General features: G+C 46.7%; 1 protein-coding gene across 3 annotated transcripts in view; it reads right to left on the reverse strand.

Annotated features, from left to right (window-relative positions):
* Pcsk6 (proprotein convertase subtilisin/kexin type 6) overlaps window positions 1-24,550 on the reverse strand; it is a 188,234-nt gene that overhangs the window by 123,214 nt on the left and 40,470 nt on the right. For all 3 annotated transcript variants that reach the window (XM_021166293.3, XM_029479538.2, XM_021166292.2), the window contains exon 2: window positions 16,108-16,212. In XM_021166293.3, the coding sequence (XP_021021952.1) occupies window positions 16,108-16,119 (12 nt within the window). In that variant the 5' untranslated portion in view covers window positions 16,120-16,212. The remainder of the gene's footprint in view (window positions 1-16,107; window positions 16,213-24,550) is intronic.

The following is a 24,550-nucleotide window of genomic DNA, read 5'->3' on the forward strand; positions in this document are numbered from 1 at the left end:
AAACTGTTCGATCAAACTGGAGCCAGAGATGCTACACGAGTAAGCAAGGGACCATAATTCATTTATATACTAGAGATTGGGTCAACAACTAGAAAACATGTACAGAGAAAGATCTAGAAAGGGAAACAGCAGAGCACTAACCACCGCGATTCTTGTTTCCCTCACACCGTATGACTTGCTTCAAGCAACAGTTTGAAAGGTGGAACAAACAGCCCAGGTCAGTGATCCAGGACCCAGGATGCCTGGGATAAAACTCAGCCCTACAACTCATGGGGCCTCCTGCGCCTCTGTGTGTCTGTCTATAGAGAGAGCCTATCACCAGAAATTCTAGGGCCCACTGTGGGCACAGTGTTTACAAAACACCCACACCAGTGCGCAGCAGACAGCACACAGCCATTGCTTATGCAGTTTTCCAACTGCAGAAACCTGTTCAAGAGCCCAAGGCAGGGGAAGTGCTTCCTCTGGCCTGGCTGGGCTGGCTGGCCCCTCGACAATGCTTGCAGCTACGGGTCAAGTCAGTGCGGAAGGCCAAGATGGAAAGATGAGAATGTGTTTCTTGAGAGCATGGAACCCCTGCTCTCAGGAAGGCTGGATCCCATTCTGGGGCTCCCACCAGTGAGGTCACTCGACACAAGGCAGGCTGCCTACATGAGTTGGCATAGACTTGGGAGGAAAGAATGAAGGACCAGGGAGCTTGCAGTTACTTAAAAGTTGCTGGAGCCTGTAGGCTGGTCCTAGAAGTTAGAACGGCTAACCCAGAGAAAGCAGGGAGTGAGGTCCCTTAGGATCAAAGGTAAGATTCCCCCCTCCCCCTTCTCTAAGCATCAACTTCTCCATTTCCTGAAGGAGGGAGCACAGTACCCTGACTGGTAGTCTCATCGGTAGACATGGATGTCAAAGCCTCCCTGGTATACAGGACAAAACATGCAGGAAGAAGTACCGGAGCCTGTCTCACCACAGGTATGATCTGTCTATAAATCATCTAGGCACTGGGTTTATTAGTGCAAGAAATCTGGATGTGGGGACACACACCCAATCCTAGTACCTGGGAGGCCGGAGGTTCATCTGATGCAAACCTCAGGCTAGCCAGAGCTACATAGCCAGGCACTATCTTAAAACAACAATAAAGAAACCCTGAAAAGAACTCGAAATCCCTTTTGGATTAGACATTTGAAAAAGCTTCGGTCCCAAGTCCTAGGTGATTTATATGCCCCATAGAAAGAGACTCCTGCAGAAGATAAAATGAGAAAGTGAGCTGTTTTGCTCATTTACACCCACTGATAGCATTTTACAGCTTTCCCACACGTGTTACCAGAACAAGAAAGCTCTGCCTGGTAAGAAAACTGTAAGGTAGCCTTTCAGAATCTGCTAAACATGGGCTATAAAACACAGAGCACTCCCCAGGGTGATCCCACCTTTCCTGCCATGCTGACAGCCCAGGGCCACAGTGCCACCAGGCATCTTACTCTGAGGAGGTAGCTATGCTGTCCCAAGCCTAGGTGTATGCTGTGAGGGAAGCAAGTTTCCAGTATGGAGTTGCCAGCTGGATGAGTTGAGCATCCCAGCTCCTTGTTGTTTCAGGTTTCAGGGGAAGAGCCCTGAGGGTAGCTGTGTCAATCCTGGATCCACAGTACAACTAGGAGTTCCCAAGGACATGGTAGCTTTCCCTTCCCTCCTGTCATAGGCCTGCTCATTAGAAGCTCTGCCTATGACCAAGACAATGAAACCAAACAGCATGGGTTATGTGCCCACTGTGGGAGTGTCTAGGGTCCAACTCTGTTGACAGGGACTCAGAAGGTCAACCTCAGTACAGTGGCTAATATGGCTAGCTGTCACCCAGTCCTTTACTCAGGCTTTGGTTACTGCCTAACTCCTCATCCATCTTTGAGAAAGTGCAACAGGACTTCTTGACCATCATAAAGAATAAGCTATTTCCTATCCCAGTTTCTCTGCATAGTGGATATCCTGGAGTCAGTCACCTGCTCACTCAGCAGAGATGTGTCAGAGCATTTCAGGGGTCCAGTAGTAGGTTCTGGGGAGATGGGGGTAAATACTTGGTTTCTGACCAAGGCCAACACACCAGTGCTCTACCTCAGCCAGGCTCTGTTTGGACACCCTCAGGTTGGAGCCTAAGAGACACCTGGATACTCTAAGAAGGCCAGAAATATGCTCATGTCCCGAAGCCAAGTAAGAGCTTCATCTCTCCCATCAGACAGAATCCCCACCCATGCATGCAGAAGGGTCCTTTCACAGAGGCGTGTTCATGGACTGTCATTATGTATGTACATGGCCATGTGACTTACAGCAAAGGACCAGATCACTGAGGTCCCTGACATATCACTCATGGAACTGATGCTTCTGTAGAACTTGAATGCAACTGGTAAGAGTCAAGGGTGGGCAACTTGTCTCTGGGACTATTTGGGATATGCAATTATCTGTATTTAAAAAAGCAGCATGAGAATCTCTGTAGGACTACCTATGGTCCCTTGTGGTGGTTTGAATGCAAATGTCCCCATGGGTTCATATGGTTTTTTGTTTGTTTGTTTGTTTGTTTGTTTTGGGGGGAGTGGGCTCTACCACTTCCAGTTAGCTCTCTTTGCTTCCTACTTGTAGCTTCCTATTACAGCCCTCATGCCTGCTTCTTACTGCCATGCCTGCCCCATTTAGGACTCTCAAACTGTAAAGCCCCAGAAGGCCTTTCTTTTATAAGCTGTGTTAGCTGTGGTATTTTATCTCAGCAACAGAAAGGTAACTAATAGAGACATGGGCACCAGACTGTTGCTTTAAGGAACCTGATTATGCTATTGTCATTTTGAAGGAACATGGAAGACTTTGGGATTTTGGGGGGAGGGGAGAGGGATAGAAAAGCGGTTAAATGCTGCAAGCAGAACTTAATGGCCATTCCACTGGGAGACTGAAAGGCAGTGGGGCTGAGAGCAATGAGGACTATGATGATGTTTCATGATGGGGAAACAACAATACCAGGAACTGGGCTAGAGTCCATTCCTATGATGGCAAAGAATCAGGCTGCTTTCTGCCCTTGTCCTAAGAACTCGCCTGAGACTAAGTTTTTTTTTTAACATAAAAAAAAGAGAAATGGACCAATTTCTTTGGCAGAGAGAATCCCAAAGCATAATATTGAATCTATGGCTTGGTGGTTATTCATGACTCTCATGCATATCTACTGTGCTGGAAGAAGGGCTGTAAGTGTTAGGGAGAGCCACATCATTAAGGAGAGGGCTGATCTGTACTGGAAAAAAGGGAAGGATGTCCTCAGTGGGGAGACCCCACCCTGCCAAGCTTCCAACTGGTGACACAGAGTCCATGCTGTCTTCTGCTCCAACCAAAGCAAAAATCGAATGTGACTCAAGGGGCCCAGGAGCCATCCCAAGCTGGCAGCCAAACTTGGCAGCGTTCTTCATTTGCTGTTGGCTTTAGAGTCATGAAGGACTCAGGGAGAGTGTCATGGATTCCTCCCCTGTGGCTGCAGAGAGCCACTGAGGCACGGTGTGGCAAAGGAATCTCCCTGTGAGCACTAGAGGAGAAGGAGCTCTGGAAGCCATTTTATAAACCTGTGAAAAAGAAGCTGGGGTTGCAGTGAAGATCCCAAGATACTGGAGATGGTGTAGATATGTACCAAAGGTAGCAGCGGACGGGATGGAACCAGCCAAGAGAGACGTGTATGTCAGTGGCAGAAAAGCTTGAAGGGAAGGGAAGCCTTTTGATATCAGAACTACAAGGTTGTGCTCGCTCTGCTGGGATTCGGTTTTGACATAGTCCAGTATTCTTCACTATGCTTCCATTCCTCCCTTATAGGGTAGCAATATATATTCTGTGCCACTGTGTGTTAGAAGTATGTGATTTGACTTTTGATTGTACAGGGGGTCGTAGTTAAAAGATTGCTTTGAGTCTCAGAAGAAACTTTTAAACTACGTGAAGACTGAGAAAGACTACAGGGACCTTAAAAGTTGAACACAGAAATGAATTTTGCATTATGATAAGGCTGTGAGTCTAATACACACCCTCCTAAGAGGGCCAGTGTACACAGGAAGTCTTCGCAGCAGCGGCCTTGGCTTTCACTTCCCACTAAAGCTTCATCTGTGGTCTTTGTACCAGATGGCTTACAGTGTCTACGTGAGGCAGCCAACCTTTCTCCCTGTGAGAAATGGATGGCACGAGATAACAGTACATATTGATTCATCTTTCAAATTCACAGGTAAGAAACTTGGAGAATAAGTCCGAAAGTCAAGTAAGCCTATGTCTGAGTGACCATGGCCTCCATGTCTGATTGAATGGAACTGGGAATTGGGGCTACTATGGTTTGCAGGTATGGTAAAAGTTTGCTGGCCAGCCTGTGGTGCTACTGAGATGGTGTAACCTTTAAGAGGTGGAGTCTTGGCTGGATTGTGCTTAGTGGTAGATTGCTCGCCCAGCATGTACAGGGTTTCATCCGCAGCACTGGGTTGGGGGGAGCTGGCTGAAGTTCCGCTCTTCCTAACATTTGTGGGGATCTGTTCTGAGGGACTATTCACCTGGCTGGACATTCCTCCTCCCTGTCTTTGTCCTCCAGCTGCCATGTGCAGAATCTGCCTTCTCTGCCCTGTTTCCTTTATGATGTGTGCTGCCATAGCCCAAACCAATAGGACAGTGGTTCTCAACCTGTGGGTTGTGACCCCTTTGTGGGGTTAGGGGGGTCAAACAACCCTTTGACAGAGCTCACCTAAGACCATCCAGAACCATAGGTATTTTGCATCCCGATTCATACCAATAGCAAAATCTCAGTTAAGAAATAGAAACGAAACTAGTTTTCTGACTGGGAGTGACTACAACATGAGGAACTTTATTAAAGGGTCACAGCAGTAGGAATGTTAAGAGCCACTGCAATAGGACCAGGCAACTATAAAGTTGAGAGCCAAAGCGAACTTTCCTAAAGTAATGGATTGCAGCATTCTCATAAACGTAGCGTTATGCCTGTTCCCATTCATCGCTCTATCCATCTTTTCTCTCTGCAAGTTGCTTTATCTCAGGTAGTTGCCATAGTGATGCAAAGATGAATGAACTTCAAACAGTGGTCCAGTTATCCTATGCTGCCCTACAGCTACCTGGATAGGATCTACTGTCCTGTCTCCATTGTATTTCACCGTGCTAGGCAATGCCTGGAAATCACATGGAGTTCATTAATATTCACTGGGTGAATAAATGAAGCCATAATTCAGATTTTAAATATGAGTATGCTACAGGCTGTATATAAGGAAAAATCACAGACTTTAAAAAACATACTTCTGAATTGGAAATATGATTTAGATAGACTTCTTTTCCTTTTGAGACAAGGTCTTACTATGTTGTATCTGCTAGTCTGGAGCTCACTCAAGCTCAGGCTGGTCTTGAACTCACAATCCTCTACCCAATCTGCTAATGCTAGAACCCAGGCATGCTCTAGCATGCCCACACCCAGCTTGGGTATTGACTACTGCATGACATTTTGTTTGGTTTTGTTTTGTTTGTGGAACATCAATAATAAGTGATTTGAGATGGAAGCAAGTCTACTAAATGTCACATCTGCTGTACACCAATCCTGCAACCACAAACAGGTACAAAGTGTCTGGATGTCTTTGAAATTTATCTGGACCTTTTTCCTTTTCTCCGTTTCTGTTTGCTTCCTGCTAAGCCTATACCAGAATTACCCTACAGAGTTCTTTGCTCTGGGACAGAGTTCTGGGTGTAGAGAAGGCGTCATAGTCTTCCCAGGGTTACATGAACAGTGGCTCTTGCACAGAGCCTCTCCCCAGCTCTGCACCGTGTTTTGCAGCACGTGTCCAACTTTGTTCTAGAAGTCAAGTTGAAATCCAGCCTCTCTGGACTGTCCTCCTGAGTAAGATGAGATAAAATTTAGAGACAGTCACAGGAGCCCCCCCACACAAGCAGAGACCTGGAGGCAGAAGGCAGGCATGGGGAGCGTGGGAGACCCTGATGGGAGTACAGTAAACGGCCTGCAGGTGTCAAGAGTCATTGGTGCTGCCTCCTTGTTCATAGAGACCCAGAGGCAGCTTTAGCTGTTTTCCTCTTCTGTGAGTCAGAGGTGCTCTGCCAGACTAGAAGCCTAGCTGACACACTGGTCCTGGGTGTCATAAGCAACAAAGGGCTGTTTTGAAAAAATCCTCCCATGTGATGGTGTTGACAAAGACAGCATAAAACTTTGCTTGCTTTGCCTGGAGCCCTTTCCTGCCCTGAAGGGTTTGGTTTTGTCCTCAGAAACCCCAACAAGCTTCCTCAGGAAGCCCCCTTCATATAAGGGACCTTAGGGTCCATCTGTGGTATTTAAAGAGCTAAGGAGACAAAGGACATTCCCAGAGTCCTCTGTACTGAAGGCTCCTACACAGCACATCAGGAAGGGAGTGTATTAGAACCAAGCTGGTAAACTTTTTAAAGCACTCAGGAGGGTCTCTATTGAATCCTGAATGGATTGTGTGCTCCATGCAAAGCTGTACCCAGTACAAAGGAGAGCTCCTGGCATCTCTCCTTTCCCTGTGCCTTTCGCTTCAAAGAGAAGTATGCTCTAGTCTATAAATATAAAAGGTCAAGAGGGACTTCTGCATGGTAAGGTAGCCTCATTACACACCATGCAGATCAGTAGAGGAGTCGGAGGCTATGTTCCCAGGATCTAGGAACCATCAGATCCCAAAGCAGAGGGGAGCAGCTGTAGGAAAGAAAGAAGCCTGAGTAGACAGGCTGACACCCTGCCTGCCGGGGCTTTAGATTCCAAAGCGTAAATGTGTGTGAGCCGGGTCAGCCCATCTCTGAGCCTTTGCACTCAACAGTGTGGTCACATGTAGTCTCCATCAATGATAACTGCTCCAAACACCAACATCCAGCCTGCTGAAGGCTCCACAAGAGGCTACATGGAGTTAGGTGAGGACAGTGCTCACCAATGGTTGCATGACCCGAGGGGAAGCGAAGCTGGGCCTTTGTCCCTGAAGGAGTGGCAGGAGTCCTGGGACTGCTGGGACCCTTATGGAAATGCTTCAGAAATGGGCCTGGGCCTTTGTTCTCTACAACCTTGACTGATGTGCCAAAGGGGCCTCATTCCCACTGTGATTAGGATCATGGAGCAAACTCTGAAGAGGTTTGCTCTGGCCACCCCTTTCCGTCCTCTTCTGTCATACACATCACTAGGACACAAAAGGAAAAGCGGGCATATTTACTGAAGAAGAAACTTCAAACTTTAGGCAGCTGTGCTTCGTTTGCTCCCCCACTCTGCTTCTCATTTTCAGATGCTACCCACAATCCCTCAGTAGATAGACTAAGGGCCTCCTAGTTGTTTGGAGTTTGATGGCATTCTCTAGGTAAGGCTTTGATGTCCCCTGTAGCATTGTTCCCATCTACATGTCCCTACCTGGTCCCCTCGGTGTTGGAACATTCTGAGAAGACAGAGATGTGCCACCATCTCTGAGGGACCGTAAAAGGCAGCCTGTTTTGGTTGAATGAGGCTTGCTCCGGAGACCCAGTAGAAAACTCTACAAGGGATGGAAAAGTGAGCCATGTTCCTAGAGACAGGTGCCTGACACCACAAAGCCCCCAACTCCATAATTCTGTAACTATCAGTCATGAAGACAAAGCCCCAAGCTCCTGGCATTCTGGCTAGACTCCACCCTCACAGTTACCTGACAATAGCCAGGTGTGCTCCTCCCCACAGTTACCTGACAACAACAAGGTAGCCCAGCCCACTATAAAAGGGGCTGCTTAGCCCCTCCTCAATCTCTTAGGCTCTCACCTTTCTTATTCTCATCTCTAGCTCTCCTTTCACACCCCTCCCCCTTTCTCCAAGTGGCCATGGCCGGCCCCTCTCTCTTAAAACCATAGACTACCTCTGTTCACCAAGTCCTGCCGTAATGAAATGATGGAATAGGCTTTCCCCTAAAGAGCAGTATCTAACCCCCTGCTGGAAGGCCTTCCTACTCTCCAGCCATGGACTGGACCAAGGACTCTCGCCTGCCCAGTGCACCCTCTCTCCCTGCCCTTTCCTCTCTTTGGCCCTGGGGATGGCCAAGTCACCCCTGGGTTACCTATTTTGTTCTCAGCTCTTCAGGGGTGTCCAGTGGCGTCTGGGATGCCCGAGACTGAGAACCTGTTATCTTTGGCCTCCATGAGGCCCAGAGACCTCAGGCTGCCCCTTGTCCACCCGCTGCAGGTTGGGGTTCTGTGGCTTCCCACAGCCAGGCACCCACCTGGGGCCACATGGAAAGGGTGCAGCAGTCCTCCAGAGTCTGCCCGCCCAGAGCACCAGAAGTCTGGCGGGACGAGGGTTTTCTCCCACTCCATTTATTCCCCCACACCCACTGCCCTACACGTTCTAACTTTTCCATATTTCTTGACTCTTTCTCCTCTGCCATTCTCCTTTTGTCTCTAAAGAAAAAAATGTTGTCTGGTCACTGTGACAGTTTAAACTAAGAACAATATACTATGTCAGATCAAGGAAATACAACCCATGAATTCAATGAAACAGTGGCAGGTGACAACAAGGCTCATGGGGGATGAAAGGGTTTTCTCTGCATGTGCAAGGCATGGGAGTGACAGCTGTCACCTCCTTAGAGGACAGGAGAATTGTTGCCATAGGTTACTGGCTTCATTTGAGCTGATCTTAGTAGGATGCCTGAGCCCACCTGCAGTGAGTGGTACACTTCCTCTTCCTGGGGTTTGTAAGGAGGGGATATCAGGTTGCTATGCCAATTGTACACCCACAACAGAAAAGCCATGCAGTAGACATTGGGGAAAAGTTAGGAAACCCAGGACACAGAATGTTTCTAACTCAGCCCAGAATACTATCATTACCCTCTCTCACCCTCAAGGAAACAGGGAAACAACCCTCCTTGCCACACACACACACACACACACACACACACACACACACACACACACACCGCTTAACCTGCAGCCACAGAAAACCACCATAGAAGCCATTTCTTGAATTCAGTTTGGACCCTGGCTTCACCAGATGGTCATATGAGCAGTATGTCCCTGGAAACTTTGGAAATTGAAGCTGCCACCCATTCCTAAGTTACTTCTCACTTTACTGAAGGACACAGACAGTACAGTTTCCCCATTGCAGATCCCTGGCTTACAGTTACTGAAAACAGCCTGCAGCCACAACCCAGTTGGGTCAATTGTTCTGGTTGAACTGTGTCTCCCTCTAGATCAGTGGTTTTCAATCTTCCTCATGCTGCAACCCTTTAGGACAGTCCCCCATGTTGTGGTAACCCCCAACCATAAAATTATTTTTGTTTTTAATTCATAACTGTAATTTTGCTACTGCTATGAATCATAATACAAATATCTGTGTTTTCGGATAGTCTTAGGTGACCCCTGTGGGAGGTTGAGAACCACAGCTCCACTGTATGTTAAAGCCTAACCCCCGGATCTCTCAGAAAGAGACTGTGGGGCTCAAACCCACAGCCTCACACAAGTTAGGCAAGCATTTTGTCACTGAGCCACACCCCAACCTCTGGAGACAGTCTTTAAAGAGACAAATTGCGTTAAAGTGAGGTCATTAGGGTAGGCCTTCATCCATTATTACTGATGTCCTCATATGAGATTAGCACACAGATGTGCACAGAGGGAGTCCATGTGAGGACACAGCAAGAACACAGCCATGTGCAAAAGACCTCACAGAAACACTCAGCCAAAACCTTCCCCTTCACCTCCCGGCCTCCGAGATTGTGAGACATAAGTACATATCTGTTATTCAAGCCACCCAGTTTGTGACCCTTTGTCACAACGACTCTAGCAGAGTCACACTCCATTGTGTATCGTTTTGGTTTCAGCAACATGTGACGAGGCTTTCCTCACTCAGCTTCCTGTGTGGGCTTTATGATCACCGAATCTCACAATTTATATCTAAAACATTTCGATAGAAAGCGGTTGATATGCAAATAAAGACGGGTAGCCATTGTATGCTCGAGCCTGGTCTGTGAAAATTGAGAGACTTTTCAATAAACATTTATTTGGCATCTGTTAGCTTTTACCAGGTGACTTCTGGGCTTGTGAGGGGATAAAAAGCAAACGAGATGTGGCCTTGGCTCTCCACAGCTTCGTATCGTGTTGGCAAGGAATCCTATGTCAGTGACCAAGCTCCTCTTCCCAATCTGGTTGGTTTGCTTTCCCATTACTCCCCACTGGTTCTATCACCGTAGCACCCTGGATGTGCTTCCCAGCCTGTTCTAGAACTCAGAGATACCCTCCCTATGCAGCTCCCAGCCACTTCTGTTTCTATCACCGACCAGATCCTAAGCAAACTACTAGTCGTGGTTGCTGCTGCTATCAAATCTTGTGGTGTGTACCCACTCCAGGCTAAATCTATAACACAAATACACAACTTGTAGGAAGAGCAGACCATACCCTGAGGATGTTGATTGAACCACTGGCTCCCTGGTAGCAGGGATATTTGAGATCAGAGAGAGGTGATGAAGAGAAAGACCAGGAGAGATAGGGAGCAATCTGTGCAAAGGCAGAACATGAGTGGGGCGTGAAGTCATCAGAGGGGAATACAAAAGCTGGTGTGGCTGGGCTTAGGCGGCCACAGGAAGCCAAGAGGTGGGAGTATCGCCCACTCGGGACAGTGGCAAAGGGTGTTTCATAGGATCCCCTTGGGAGAGGTTAGCTATAGATCAGAGGCAACAAGGAGGCTCACCGGAGAACAGATATTGCTGTAATCCACATGAGAGAAATCAGAATGTGGACTGGGCAATACAGGAAGAGGGCTGGCCTTGATCGATGAAGGAGTTGGGGAGGGGGCACCTGCCAACTCAAGCCAGAGAACACAAATGAGTACCTCTCTTTGAGGCTGTGAGGCCTTTGATGTCACTGAGGACTGCCAGAAATGCAGGTAAAATTATAAAACACTGTCTTTTGAGGTGCGTTTTAAAATTCAGACCCTTTGCCAATTGCCAACGGCCATGCACCTGAAATCAACTGTGCTGTGCTGAAAGTGCATTGTAGCCACTGTTCTTCCATCCTGCTTGGGAAGAAGTGGTGGTCTGTGTGGCCTCTAGTCAGGGTGCTAGAATGCTGTTCCTACCCATTATAGGCAGATCCATCCTGGGCAGGAGCAGCCTGGCCATTACATAGTCCATTGGCCCCCGGAGACCACTGTGGTCACTCGCTGTCCGTGTGCTGCTATCTGCCAGGAACTCTCTGTTTGTTTGCTATTTGAACAGCTCTCGCACACAAACTGTCAGATAAAATTCCATCTGTGGTTAATGGAAAGATCTGTTTAAATGTTGCATCATCACTGGAAAGAAACCTGAGCTCTGATTAAACTCTGGGGCAAAGTCCCATCATTGCGCTAAGCAGAATGCCCGCTGCAGCCCCCGAAGTCACACTCCAACTGGGAAGCGTTAAAACCCCAACAGGAGGCATCAACTAGAAGGTCCCTACAGCCCAGAAGCAGGCACTGAAGCTCTCTCCATCCAATAACATCTCCATCTTTCCATTGCCATCATCCAACTGGCTGAAAACCAAAGGAAAGGGCTGAACTGGAGTCATCTAGCTAAAATGTAAGGTTTGGAAGTCACAGGCAGCGGCGTCTAAACTATAAGCCAGTTTGGAACAGACTCAGAACGAGTAATTTTTAAAAAATTTGTGAGCCCTTTCAGCTATTGGCTGAGGCTTCTGCAACATCTGCCCTTCTGCAGACATTTAGCAAAAGAACAAGTTAAAAACAAATGGTTTCATTTTGCTTAGATGACAGCCTTCAGAGAAACCCAGTGGCCAATACTGCACACTGGGAACACGTAAGTTGTTCTCCCTGTGATCGGGCTGAGCAGTAAAGCAAAGCAAAATGGCCCCCTCAAGAGGAAATCACGCAAAGGTTAATTAAGAACGTACAGAAGCGAGTAGCTCAGCAGTTAAGAGTACCACTGCTCTTCCAGAGGACCTGAGTTTTATTCCTAGCACCTGTATGTTGGCTAGCAACTCCAGTTTCAGGGGATCCCATGCTCTCTCTTAGCTTCCACAGGAACTGCATGCGTGTGGCAAACACCCATACACATAAAATATTTATATTTTAAAAGAATGCAAAGACAGCGCTGGCCTACAGAGAAGCCGGTAGAGGATGGGTGGAGGGAGCTGCCTGGTAGGGGTGACGTGTGTATGTGTGTATGTGTGTGTATGTGTGTGTATGTGTCTGTGTGTGTCTATGTGTATGTATGTGTCCATGTGTGTGTATGTGTGTATGTGTCTATGTGTCTATGTGTCTATGTGTGTGTATATGTCTATGTGTGTGTGTGTATGTATGTGTCTATGTGTGTGTATGTGTCTATGTGTGTCTATGTGTGTGTGTCTACGTGTGTCTATGTGTCTATGTATAAATAAAGACAAGCTTCCCTCCTTCGCTGCCTCCCCCTTGTGTTTTGTTTAAACAAATGTACACTCCATCCATTTCCTATGATGTTGGGGTGGACTGTAAATTCCATCACTCATCAAACCGCTTTGATACAACAGAAATCAAAGGTAATTAAAATAAAATGCCATCTGTATTCGGCTGGACTTTATCCTAAGCCCTATAACATTCATTTCCAGTTTGGTCATTCCAGCACACGGACAACTACATTCCAATGTCTCTGAATAATATTAAATCATCTTTTCCGTTTGTTAATAATATTAATTATAGACCTTTCCAAATGAAAGGGTATCATGAAGGGCTAACGGAAGAAAACGGTTCTGATAAGGGACAGTACTAAGTAATTCTATGAAACAGCAAATTTCATCAAACTGGAAATGACTGGGTAAAGTAAATATTCATCAAACGAACAGTGGATTCATTTGGATTGCCTTAAAACTAGACTATGTAAACAGAGGTATTTCATTTGCAGTTCAGAATTCCTAATTGGTCTATATGCTTTCTCTGGGGTTGAAACTTTAATTAGAACTGAGGGAGACAATTGGCCAATCACTGGCAGGTCTCCGCAGGGCTGGGACTGGCAGGCTTTTCACCTTTTTCCTCTTTATTTTTTATTGGCAGGACGCTTTGATGGCAGCCCTGCCAGGAACCAAGAAACTAGGTAAAAGGGGTTTTTATTTGGAAAAAGCTAGCTGCCAGAGTCTTGCCCTAGGATGTCTGTTCTTCCTTCTGCTTACTTCAGGCATACAGCTGCAGGGTATGGTGGCTCACGACTGTAACACCAGCACTGGGGAAGCTGAGGCAGGAGGCTTGCCATAAATTCTAAGTCACCATGGGCTATCAAGTGGGGTTTGGACCAGCCTGTGATACAGAATGAGTCTCTGTCTCAAACAAAATGATACAACTAATCCCTGGGGAACACTTTGCGGGGAGACCCAAACTGAACACACTCCTTTCAACAAACCCAGCATGAATCAATGGACCAGCTCAGCTGTTGCATGCAGGTGGGTCTAGGGCATCCAGCCACGGGCACCTCTGGGAATAGGTCCCTGTCACCCGGCCTGCATGGCCCGTGCATGAGCCTTCTGCCCCAGCATCACTTAAGCCTCACGAGTACCAGAACTACTGAGCAGTTTTGCATCCCACAATCATTCAGTTCATGTTTTTGAAAAAGAAGACACGCCCAGCTAAGTACCTTAGGGAGGTTTAAAACTTCCAGAGCTGGTGGCTCTCGTCTGTAATCTCAGCTACTCAAAAAGGCTGAGTCAGGAGGATCAAAGTTCTGCCAAGGAAAATTATCTAGACTTTGTTTCCTAATATAAAAATACAAAAGGGGGCTGAGAGCATAGCTCTGCGGTAGGTCACTTGCTTGTTATATAGGAGGCCCTAGGTTCAAGCCCCGATACCTAAAACCCAAACAAAACCCTACAAAGGTTTAAAACAGAAGACAAAGCGTTCTCCGTGTCTCCTATTTTGACTCCGCGTTTGTCTGCATATCAAGAAGGAGTTTTAATTCTTGGAAGCCCCCTCGAAAGGGATTGGGGGCCAGGTCTCTTAGCAAAGAGCCCCCATGTCAGAGCATTCTCCATACAAATACTTGCCCTGACTTTTTTACTCCCTGAGAGGTGGGAATTTGAAGATGCTGGAGATTTCAGATGAAGAGAAAGCATGATGTCTTTACAGAACATATCCACTGCTTGCTTGGAGTGAAACTGTAGCAGGGCGATGTGGTGCTAACTTCCTTCTTAGCTTAGCCTTTCCCCTAAGAAGGGCAATGGCTCACTTTCAACTCACAGAGCCCATCACAGCTCTCCCATGTTCCGGCTATGCACCAGCCCCCCGCTGCCCTTCTCTATGGGCCCTGAGGACCGGCTCTGCTCACCCTTCACTAATTACTCCCATTCTAGAAGCAAGAGCAGCTAAGCTTATGGCTTGGCTTCCTAAGGGAAGGGAATGCCCTCGTTCCTCTGAAAAATATTTCTTCATGTTCAGTATTGTGACCACAAGTAGATATAATTATAACCCCGTGTAATCAGGTGAAATGGCGTGCTTTAAAATGCCCAGACACATAAAAATCTGCTAATAAACATTACATTCCTTTCCTTGCCGAGAATAAGAGAATTAGCAGAATGTCCTTTATCTGTAGCTTTGTATTTATTCATCCATTCTTGTGGTTATCCATCTGTTCATCTAGCCACCCACTAATACACCTATTCATCTACCCAAGCATCCTTCAATCATGTATCCATCCAGTCATCTATCCCTCCATCAGTAATATATTTACCCACCCACTCACTCACCCACCTATTCGCCTTTCCATAAACACATTCACCCATGTTTTCACCCACTCACCCACCCCTTCATAAGTCCATCTGTCCATCCATCCATCCATCCATCCATCCATCCATCCATCCACCCTCTCACCCACCAACCTATAAAATGAATTCACAAATACACTCAGGATCTCTGCTTTCCATGCCCCACTTACATGAGTGGGGGTCTACTTCAAACCAGAATGCCCATAGAGCAATGGCCCAGAGCAGAGTAATTCATCACTGTGTCCAGGGAGGGACTGTTTCTCTCCCCTCCCACAGCTCTGTCAACACAGTGAAGCCAGTCAGTGATGGTCAACAGAGTGGGTTTGTGGTAACATCAAAAACCTATTCTTCCACGAAAACTATTGTAAATGTTCTCTGGAAATGGCTGAAATAATTTTGTGTGCCAGTCAGTGAGTTCAGACTGGCATTTAGAGCATGGCTTTTAAAATGAAATGACTGCTATGTTTAAAAACATCGTGGCCTACCTATCATCGGCCACACCTCCTCGTGGTTAGTAGTGTTTCTCCCATGCACGTCCTTTTCCCTTTCGGCTCGCACTGTGACCAAATGTGTTGCTTCATTTTTGGCCAGCTTCGCTGCCAGCTTCGCTGCCCTTGCTAGAGGCAGAATAAACCACACAGCAGGTATTTAAAAAGCACCTGCTGAATAAATGAACTTGTGAAAGGCCCACAGCCTCTTGTGCAGTTGCAATCTTTACCATGTATCTGCTGACTGAAATTTGCCAACATTAATTTCAAATATAGGTAGAAAGGAAGCATAATTTACTGACCCAGTCAGCATGGGTTACACAAAACTTCAAACTAATTTACTTAAATCTGAAAGAGAGATCACACAAAATTTTAAGGAGAGAGTCAGGCTTACTGCTCCAGTATTTAAGTCAATGTCAACCATTAAGATACATATTATAATGACTAGAAAAAATTTCTCCCTGCCTCATCACTAACTTCATTATTAAATATTTGCTTTAAGGATTTAGTTTATTGGTAAGAATCATACTCACTACTACTACACACACACACACACACACACACACACACATACACACACACACACACACACTGGGGTAAACCCAAGGTCTTGTGCATGCTAAGCAAGGGTACACCACTGAGATATCCCCCAAGCACTACTCATTTTTAAAATATTGATAGATTTCAACATTTTAACTAAAGTCAAGTATTTTTCTCAAGTCTGATAAAGATACAAAAATTGAGAGCATTTAGTGGATGTGACATGTTGCTCTATCTCTGCTACCTTGTATTCAATGTAAATACAGAAATTAATTTTTGAGACTAGAAACCCATTATGGTCTCCTTTGAGGAGGGCAGAGCAGGATGCTCTCAGCCTCAGGAAGGAACACTGTCTGGAGCCGTGTACCTGTGGGTCCATTCTGAGGAAGGTGTGGGGGCCCCTGCTGCTCAAGGTCGATCTCTTGAAGGTCTTGCTGTGGTAAAAATGATAGTAATCGTCCAGGTTTCCAATCTGCAAAACAAGAAGCAGGCTATCATTCTCTAATACACCTCAGAGATGTTTCAAAGCCCTCCACCCCACAATTCAGCTGCCAGAGGAGCCTCCCTCCGCGCACTGCGGCCCACCTGTGCCTCTGGCACACAGTCAGTGTTTAGGAACCGGAAGGACCGTTTGGATAGTTCCTTTCAGATAAACAACCCAATGTAGTGTTTTTGAGGAAGCACACACATCTCACTGGTTAATATTGTCTAAGTTTATACTATCGTGGCCAAGTTTTTCGGACACGAGTTAGTGTTTATTTTGGGTCAAGTATCGCTGAGATAGTGAAGTTACTGTCGAGTCAGGTCTACACCAAAACATTCATTATAAACACTCCCCTTCCACTCCACACCACGAGTAAACCAAAATCTCTAAGAACTGGTACTCACTCTCAAGTGCATGGCGGAAGCCAAAGAAAACACACGGGTACATCTGCCCCAGGACTGTAAGAGGTCAGATGAGAACACGCAGCCCCCTGGGGTGTCCCAATTTTCCATTACGTTGAGAGAGGCCCTGTGGCCTGATTCCCCCATCTTCAAGAACAGTAGATGCTCACACCCTTTCTGTCATGTGGACTTGCCCAGCGTCAAATGACTCTTGAATACAAGGACATAGCTTTCAGAGGTCAGTATCCTAGCTGTCACTGGCTGCATTACATCACTGGTTAGCCACTGGCCTTGAAAATGCAGGTGGACTGAAGTTACAGACACCTCTGTGGCCCTTCTCAGCCACCTGAGCGTCTGACTCAAGAGCGACTGAGGAGCAAACGGGCCACCTCTGTATCTGCTCATGCTTGCAGCATTATATGTAGTCAACTGAGGCAGAAAGCATTTAATGGAAAATGCTGTGTCTTATCATTGCTCTATTCACGATTGTTGTTGATCTCCTACTGTGCCTAACTTACAAACTAAACTTTATCACAGATATGTATGTACAGGGGAAAGTACAGTAGGCATATCTATGTCTATACATGCACATGCTTCATAAGTACATACAATATATACTATAGTACTATCCATTTGTACGCAGCATGTGTACACATACTACTGCAGTTCTCCTCAGAGCAATTTAGATGTGACGGTTTTACATAGAGAGTTGCAGCCAGGTTAAGTCTCAAACCCTTGCCACATTAGCCATGTGGCTGAGTAAGGATGCCCCATCCCTGTTCATCTCCATCCCTTGGGAGTAAACTGGGGATAAAGGACTTACCCTTGGACTTTTTTGTCTTATTGATACCTCTTGAATTTAACGAGGACTAAAGTTTACCCAGTAAAACACAGCTGACCACCCCAACCTTACAACCACTCTGTCAGCTACATCCTGTAGATGCCCAATAGAGATGATGGTCCTGAGGAGAGAGACCTGAGGGGATTTAGATGTCATGAGTGGTCACTTCCACATCTTTGCGTAAGATGGTAGAGTATACAGATGAGGTTCTGCTGGGTTCTCTGTGGTCCTCAGCTTTTTTTGCTAGCCAGCCTGACAGTGCCACTGTTCCCTGTTCTTTTGGAGACAGCCTTCTGTTTTTAAAATAAAGCCCCTCATAGGGACTCCCCAAGAAGACCAACAGGATCAACTAATCTGGACTCCTGGGGACTCCCTAAGACTGAACCACCAACCAAAGAGCATACATGGGCTGGACCTAATCTCTCTCTCTCTCTCTCTCTCTCTCTCTCTCTCTCTCTCTCTCTCTCTCTCTCACACACACACACACACACACACACACACACACACACACACACTCACACACACACACACATATATGTAGCAAATGAGCAGCTTGGTCTTAATGTGGGTCCTGAACAACTGGAGCAGGGGCTGTCCCTGACTTTGTTGCCTACCTGTGGATCCTTTTTTTCCCTGCGTGGGGCCCCCTGTCTGACCTCAGTAGGAGAGGTTGTGCCTAGCCCTGCAGTGACTTAATGTGCCAGGATGGGGTGATAAGGAAGAGTCCCCCTTCTCAGAGGAGAAGGGGGGAAGGGGATACGAGAGGGGCTGTGTGAGAAAGGGACAGGGGGAGAGGGGTGATGTGATTGGGATGCAAAGTGAATAAATAAATTAGTTAATGGGGGAAAATAAGCAAGGCTCCTCCACTTAAATTTGTTCTGGCATGTTCTGTTCTTGCACACAAAGAACTTCAAGCACTGTGACAGTCAAGTGTCACCTTCTTGGTGCCAGGACCCTCAGGTGGTGCTAACAGACGATACCTCTTATTGGGTACTGGGATTGGCCCTCTGTCTCCTCTTCAAGGCCCCTCCATTCTCCCTTCAGGTCGGGCGGGATGCTGTGGATCGGACAAATCTGGCTGTGCACACATCTTAACCCCTTCCCAATGGAAAACCTGGACTTATCATCTCTGGGTTTTCATCTCCTCCTGAGACTCTAAGTACCACTCTGCAGGATTGATGGCTTCCAGATCTGAAGGGGATACCTATGTATGTGAGGGGGCTCGCAGGGCTCCTGGAAGATAGAGTGCTCAGTCACAGTTATCCATAATTCTAACTCTCTGCCAACTTTCTGCTTCAAGGCATCTTGTATGGCCATGACAAACTTCACTGTTTCTATCTTGTACACAGGCAGGCACGTTTCTCTTCTTGCAGGTAAACCTTATTGCTCACTTCTTCAAACAAGTGACCCAAAGACTGCTAGAGCATGGTTGACCTGCTTCTACCCAAGACAGTCGTGGAGGTTTACTAGACAGCAGCTGTTAGTAAGTACATTTGCTTGTGAGCAGTCGCTATCCCTGGTGAGTGACACATAACTGTTGGTCCTTTAAGGCTATGCATTTAAGGCAGTTCCTTCTTAGGGAAATAGGTAAACGGGTGAATGAAAGGAATGGACACAATGCCAAGCCACCAGTCACTGAATGGAGATCCTGGAGGCCTCTCAGGAAAGTACTGGACTCCAGATAGCTGAGCCAAGCCAAAGGAGCCACTCCTTCCCTTGATGCAAGTCCCAAGGCCACCCAGTTCCCTTGTCTCTGGGACACTGGGATCATCCTTAGAAATGGCCTTAGAAATGGTTTCCAATGATGAGCTGTTCTCTTGGAAGAAGGAAAGGAACAACTGGTCCCCATAATACTAACTAGGCAAATGGCCTTGGGAGTCAGCAATGTCCAACACTGCACCTGTTTGGACCCATGTATAACTCAGCAGGAGGCTTGAGTTCCACTGCAGATGAGAAGGGAGCACCAGCCAAGGCATCCTCCTGCCCTTGCAAAGCTGGCTGCCAACACAGGGAGGCTCTGACTACGTCAGTGGAGCCATGTAGAATCTGCCCTATTGTGCCTGACTCATGGTTAGCATCATGACTTCAAGGTTATCCATGTTGTATTATGTGTCAAAATTTCCTTCCTTTTGATGGTCGAAGAACATTGCATTGTATGAATACATCCATCTACATATGGATGGACACAGGTTATTTCTTCATTTGGTTATTGTGAATGTCACCACTACGAACGGGGAGTGCCAATATTTGCCTGAGTCCCTGCTTTCACTTCCTTTGGGTACATTCCCAGGCCCCACTTCTAGCATAACTGGACAGGCCACACCCACTTGTTTGCTTATGTAGCCACATCCTGTTGCTTCTCCTTCGCAGCCATCTCGGCTCTTCTTGGATTCTCACCTGACCTGCCCCTGCAAGCACTGGCTCTAGGGTGCACTTCTTAGGCTTAGAAACTGCTCTTTCTGACCTCCTCTCAGGCTGCCATCATGAGGAGAGAAGACAGGATACCAGGTTGGCAGCTCCAGGCTTGGACATTCTCTCTCAGGGATGGGTGCACTCTCTTAGTTCAATCAGATGACATCTGACTGTGCTCTGACCCTGACTCAGATTGGTCAGAGGGACCCATTGCTTGTGACTCTGACTCTCGGTCTTCCCATTTATAAGATGAGGCCATTGTATGAGGAGACTGAGGCCCCAGTATTATATGGGGAGGGAGGAATTCCAAATTTCTGAATTAGCAACACTGCCACTCTGTCTAAAGACAAGCAAAGACAGTAGACAATAAAGGACATAGGCACACACAAATAAGACCTAAGATGAACTGTCATTCTTTTGGTATATCTTCAGGGTCATACTGGCAGACACTAGACGTGTAAGAACATAGGTGGATACTTGAAGCTACTAATAGCACCAAACCCCAAAGATAATTATGATTTTCCCTATGTATACATACATACTCACAATACATTAATTAATATAATTAGGCATAGTTTAATAACAAAATAAAACAACCACAATAACTATATCTACTACGTGATATACTATATATAAAACTTTATCTATCAGAGTGTAAATATGAACTGTATAAAGTGCTCTGCAATTTTTTATTTAATGTCTCTAGGCTGTGGTTGACTGTGGGTAACTACAACTATGAAATGTGAGCCCTCGGATAATGAAGGGCTCCTATAGACAGAAGAGGCAAGAAGCACAAAGTCTTTTCTGGGAGAAAATGGGTGCTGGGGACTAAATGCGGAGCCTCACATAAGCTAAGCATGTCCCACTGAGCTGCACACCCAGCCCAGAAACATCTCACCCTTATCTGACACTCACATTCACAGTAACACAGTTCATCGGCTGTGTGTGTGTGTGTGTGTGTGTGTATGTGTGTGTGTGTCCTGGGCTGCCTCTGGGCCATGGGCTGGGACACTGACTCTGCTCCTATGGTCAGTTGGCACAACTGTGCATAGCACCTCTCAAGCCAGTCTCTGAATAGTCTGTCGTTACAGAGATGCACCGGATGCCACAAACATGTCCATGCACAAGCAGAGGGCAGCTCCTCTCCCCTCCCCTTTTGGGAACAGGAGCAGGAGGCACTGTTCCTTAAATCTTAACATAAAAAAAAAAAATTCAATATGTTCTTTTCTCCTTTCTTGCCCATGGAATTTTCACAACGTGTTCATCAGAATCAGTCTCTCAGAGCACTATCCGATGAAACAATTTGCTGAATATCAAATGCTCATGTTTCGCTACTCAACATCAATATGTAACTATATACATTAGGTTGATAAAATTGGTAATATCATTAAAACATCATTAAAGGCCTTGCTAAATGTTCTCAACCAGAACACTGGAAGAAATGAGATAAAAAAAACTCAGAGAGAAGAGTCAAATGTAGTTCAGTTCTCCCTACCAAGAGGCTCTATTAGACATTCCAAAACACTAGGTAATGTAGGTACACGGGGCAGACAAGGGAGGCACAAAGAGAGAGTGGAATTGGGAGCTGCCCCATCCTGTCCCTCGCTGGACCTCGACTGTCACCGAGTGCACCTAGCTTAGCAGGCAAGCAGCAGAAGACCACGTCCATCCCATGCAGCAAACTCAAAAGTTCAGACCCAAGCAGCTAGCTGTTAAGTCTAACCCCATCTTGCAGACAGGGGAACTGAGGCTTAGACCAGTGAAAGTATAGCTTCAAAACAACATAGCACGTTAATAACACAGCTAGGATTCTTAGGCATCAAGCCTCTATCTTTTGGTGCAATTAAAAGCCAATAGCTTCCACAGAGACTCCAAACCCCTGACATCTGTCCTCAGTAGGAGGGTCTCCACACGGGGCCCATATCTCAGCATGTGATACTCTTCTGTTTCCAGGGGAAAGTATGGGGTCATGCATTAAGCTCAATGGTACATTTTCCATTATGCTTCTGTGTGTATGTGTGGGTGGATGGATGTTCAAGTTGTATGAAGACCTGTTTGTTCTGCTGTGTGAGATATACTAGTATTATAATACATATATGTATATATGTAAGCATGTCTATTATATATTCAGATGTGTGTATTTATTAAAACATGTGTTTGTGGCTATGTATATCTGTATTTATGTATATATGAATGTATTTTACATATGTATATGAATATGTAGGAATTTGTATATATAGATACATAAACATTCGTGTGTGTGTGTGTGTGTGTGTGTGTATTTATACAGGACTCATGACCAAAGCCCAGCAAACCTTTGATTTTTTTTTCCCCCATAACCATCATATCAATAGGCTGCTGGGGCCTGTGCTGACTGCCCTAAATCAGAAGCCCTGGGTCTATGGCTCCCCACTGTAGTATACTTCAAACACAGGCAAATAGCTGCAGTAAATCAGCTGCGAGTTGGGTCTGACCTCAGATGGAGGTTCTGGTTACAGAGGCCTGGGTGGTGATGGGGCTTCTGGGTTCTGGAGAAGCTCAGCCTTTCCCAGGAGGCTGCTAGCTGGTTGCCCTCTTCCTCCCCTCTCCCCAGGGCTCAACACAGGGCCACCAGCTCCTCTAGAGCCTCCTTTCCCTCCACCTGGATGGGTCCTGAGTACCCTGCGTTCTTGTGGCCGAGGTGTTGGAAGGCTGAGTCCTACTCTCAGCATCTCTGTCCTCAGGCTTGGCACAGAACAGATGTCAGCAGACGACTCTCACACAACCAGAGCCACCATCACCGCTTTGCCTCCACTTCCCACCCCCTGAGAGCCTACCTATCTCCTGAGGAGCTCCGCGGCATGGTGGGAGGTACCACCCAACCTTCTCAAAGCAGCTCCTTAAATGGTCCACATCCTCATCCCCTGGAGCAGGCCTTTAACAGGGACTAGGCCCGCCCCATGGTGCTGTGCTGGCCCCTTCATTTCTTCAACATCACCACACTGCCATTCTGCCCAGCTCCTCACTGACACAGAGCCACCTCTCTTGTCACACATATTGGCTTCTGTGCTTAAGAGACTTTGTCATGTGTAAGGACCCTTCTCTCTTGTTGCTCCATAGTCCTATGTGAGCTCACGCTGGTCCTCTGCAGTGACTCCACTGACTCCTGCTATTGTTTACCTTATCCCAAAGTCACCACTGCCTCCGGGAAGCCTTCCCAGATCTCCCAGACTCAGTTCTCATTGCACCTATATACCAGGGAAAGTGTGAGTCCAGAGGGGGGAATGACAGCTCCTTCCCTTCTGGGCACAGCTGTCTTCCTTTTACTCTCTCCCAGCCAGTCCCCATCCCAGGACAGCCGTGAAGCTGGAAACCACTGTGCTGTGGAGCTGAGGGACCAACTGGCAGCTGGTGGCCTGGGCAGACATAGCCTCTGTGCTATCTAGAAGGCACAGCTTCTCCTCCACCCAGGTGGCTGGAGGTTATTCATGGGGAGCACACAGCACAGATGGGAGCACCACAGGGGGAGGATCCGAAGGAGAGCATGCGAACAGTATCTGCACAGACTCCTCGCAGTGTTGGAGCAGAGTCCTGAGTTTTTATTTTAAGCACAACCATTTACTCTCATGTTTACTGAACCCGGTGGGCTGCCAGCTGGAGCTCACCCTGTATTCTTCAAGACAGCGCTACGTGAAGGAATGAAGGAGGAGCGACAGTCTCATCGATCCGTGTCTGATGTGCAGCAGAGCCACTGCAGAGCACCAGCATCCACCCCAGATGACACTGAGTCTTCCAAAGGTCCACCAGCCCTGGGGCCAGAGAGCTGGCTCTCAGGGAGTTGCCTAAGTGCATATTTTGGACAGTCTAGGAAAACATCATCTCACCTCCCCAGGCTAGAGCAGCTAAATCTCGCCTGCCTCAAGGGAACAGCTGATAAGCAGCCTGGGAACGTCCCCCTTCAAGGTCTCCACATGAATGGGGAGTAGATTTGCAGCTTCTGACTGCAGAAACCTCCCTTTATCACTCCCGGAGCCTGCCCTTGGCTGGACACAGATGTCTCCAGCCCTCTTCCCACAGCTGCAGCTTGCTGGCTTCTGGGGCTGCTGGGCTTTCTTGGGGCTGACATCTTCCAAAGGCCTTGGCTTTCTGGAAGAGTCCATGTCTCAGTCATGGTCCCCTGGGTTCAGTTATATAACGCTATTGATCCCAGTTGGCCTGCTTAAGAAAAACACAACTAATTAGAGCCCATAAAAGCCTACACACCAAATTAATTCTGAATTGCTCCGGTGACTTCCTCCTAAAAATGTTATAAATAGAGATGGCCACCGGGCCTATATTTAGCCTGCGCTGGGCTACCTGGTATTTATAATTAAGGAAGTCCAGAGGGACAGAATGGACATTTTGTTGTTTTTTTTTTTTAAAGCACTTTTTTTTTTACAAACTGCTTCCCATTTCAGTCACATATACACACAGCCACATTCTGTTATTGCAATAATTACAGTCCCACCCGAGTTAAGATGCTGCACGATTTCTCAGTTCTTTCAAATTATGTTCTTCAACACATACACACCCAAACAGTACAATTAAGCTGGTCAACTTCCTGCAAATCCCTTTAAAAAAAAACAAAAATAACATTAATTTTGATTTTGTAGACTTCATTTTCTTTCCCTTGAGCTGCTGAAGCAAACAGCCT

The sequence above is a fragment of the Mus caroli genome, unplaced genomic scaffold (assembly GCF_978045245.1).
Source record: "Mus caroli unplaced genomic scaffold, Mus_caroli_1 scaffold_8, whole genome shotgun sequence".
Taxonomy (NCBI): domain Eukaryota; kingdom Metazoa; phylum Chordata; class Mammalia; order Rodentia; family Muridae; genus Mus; species Mus caroli.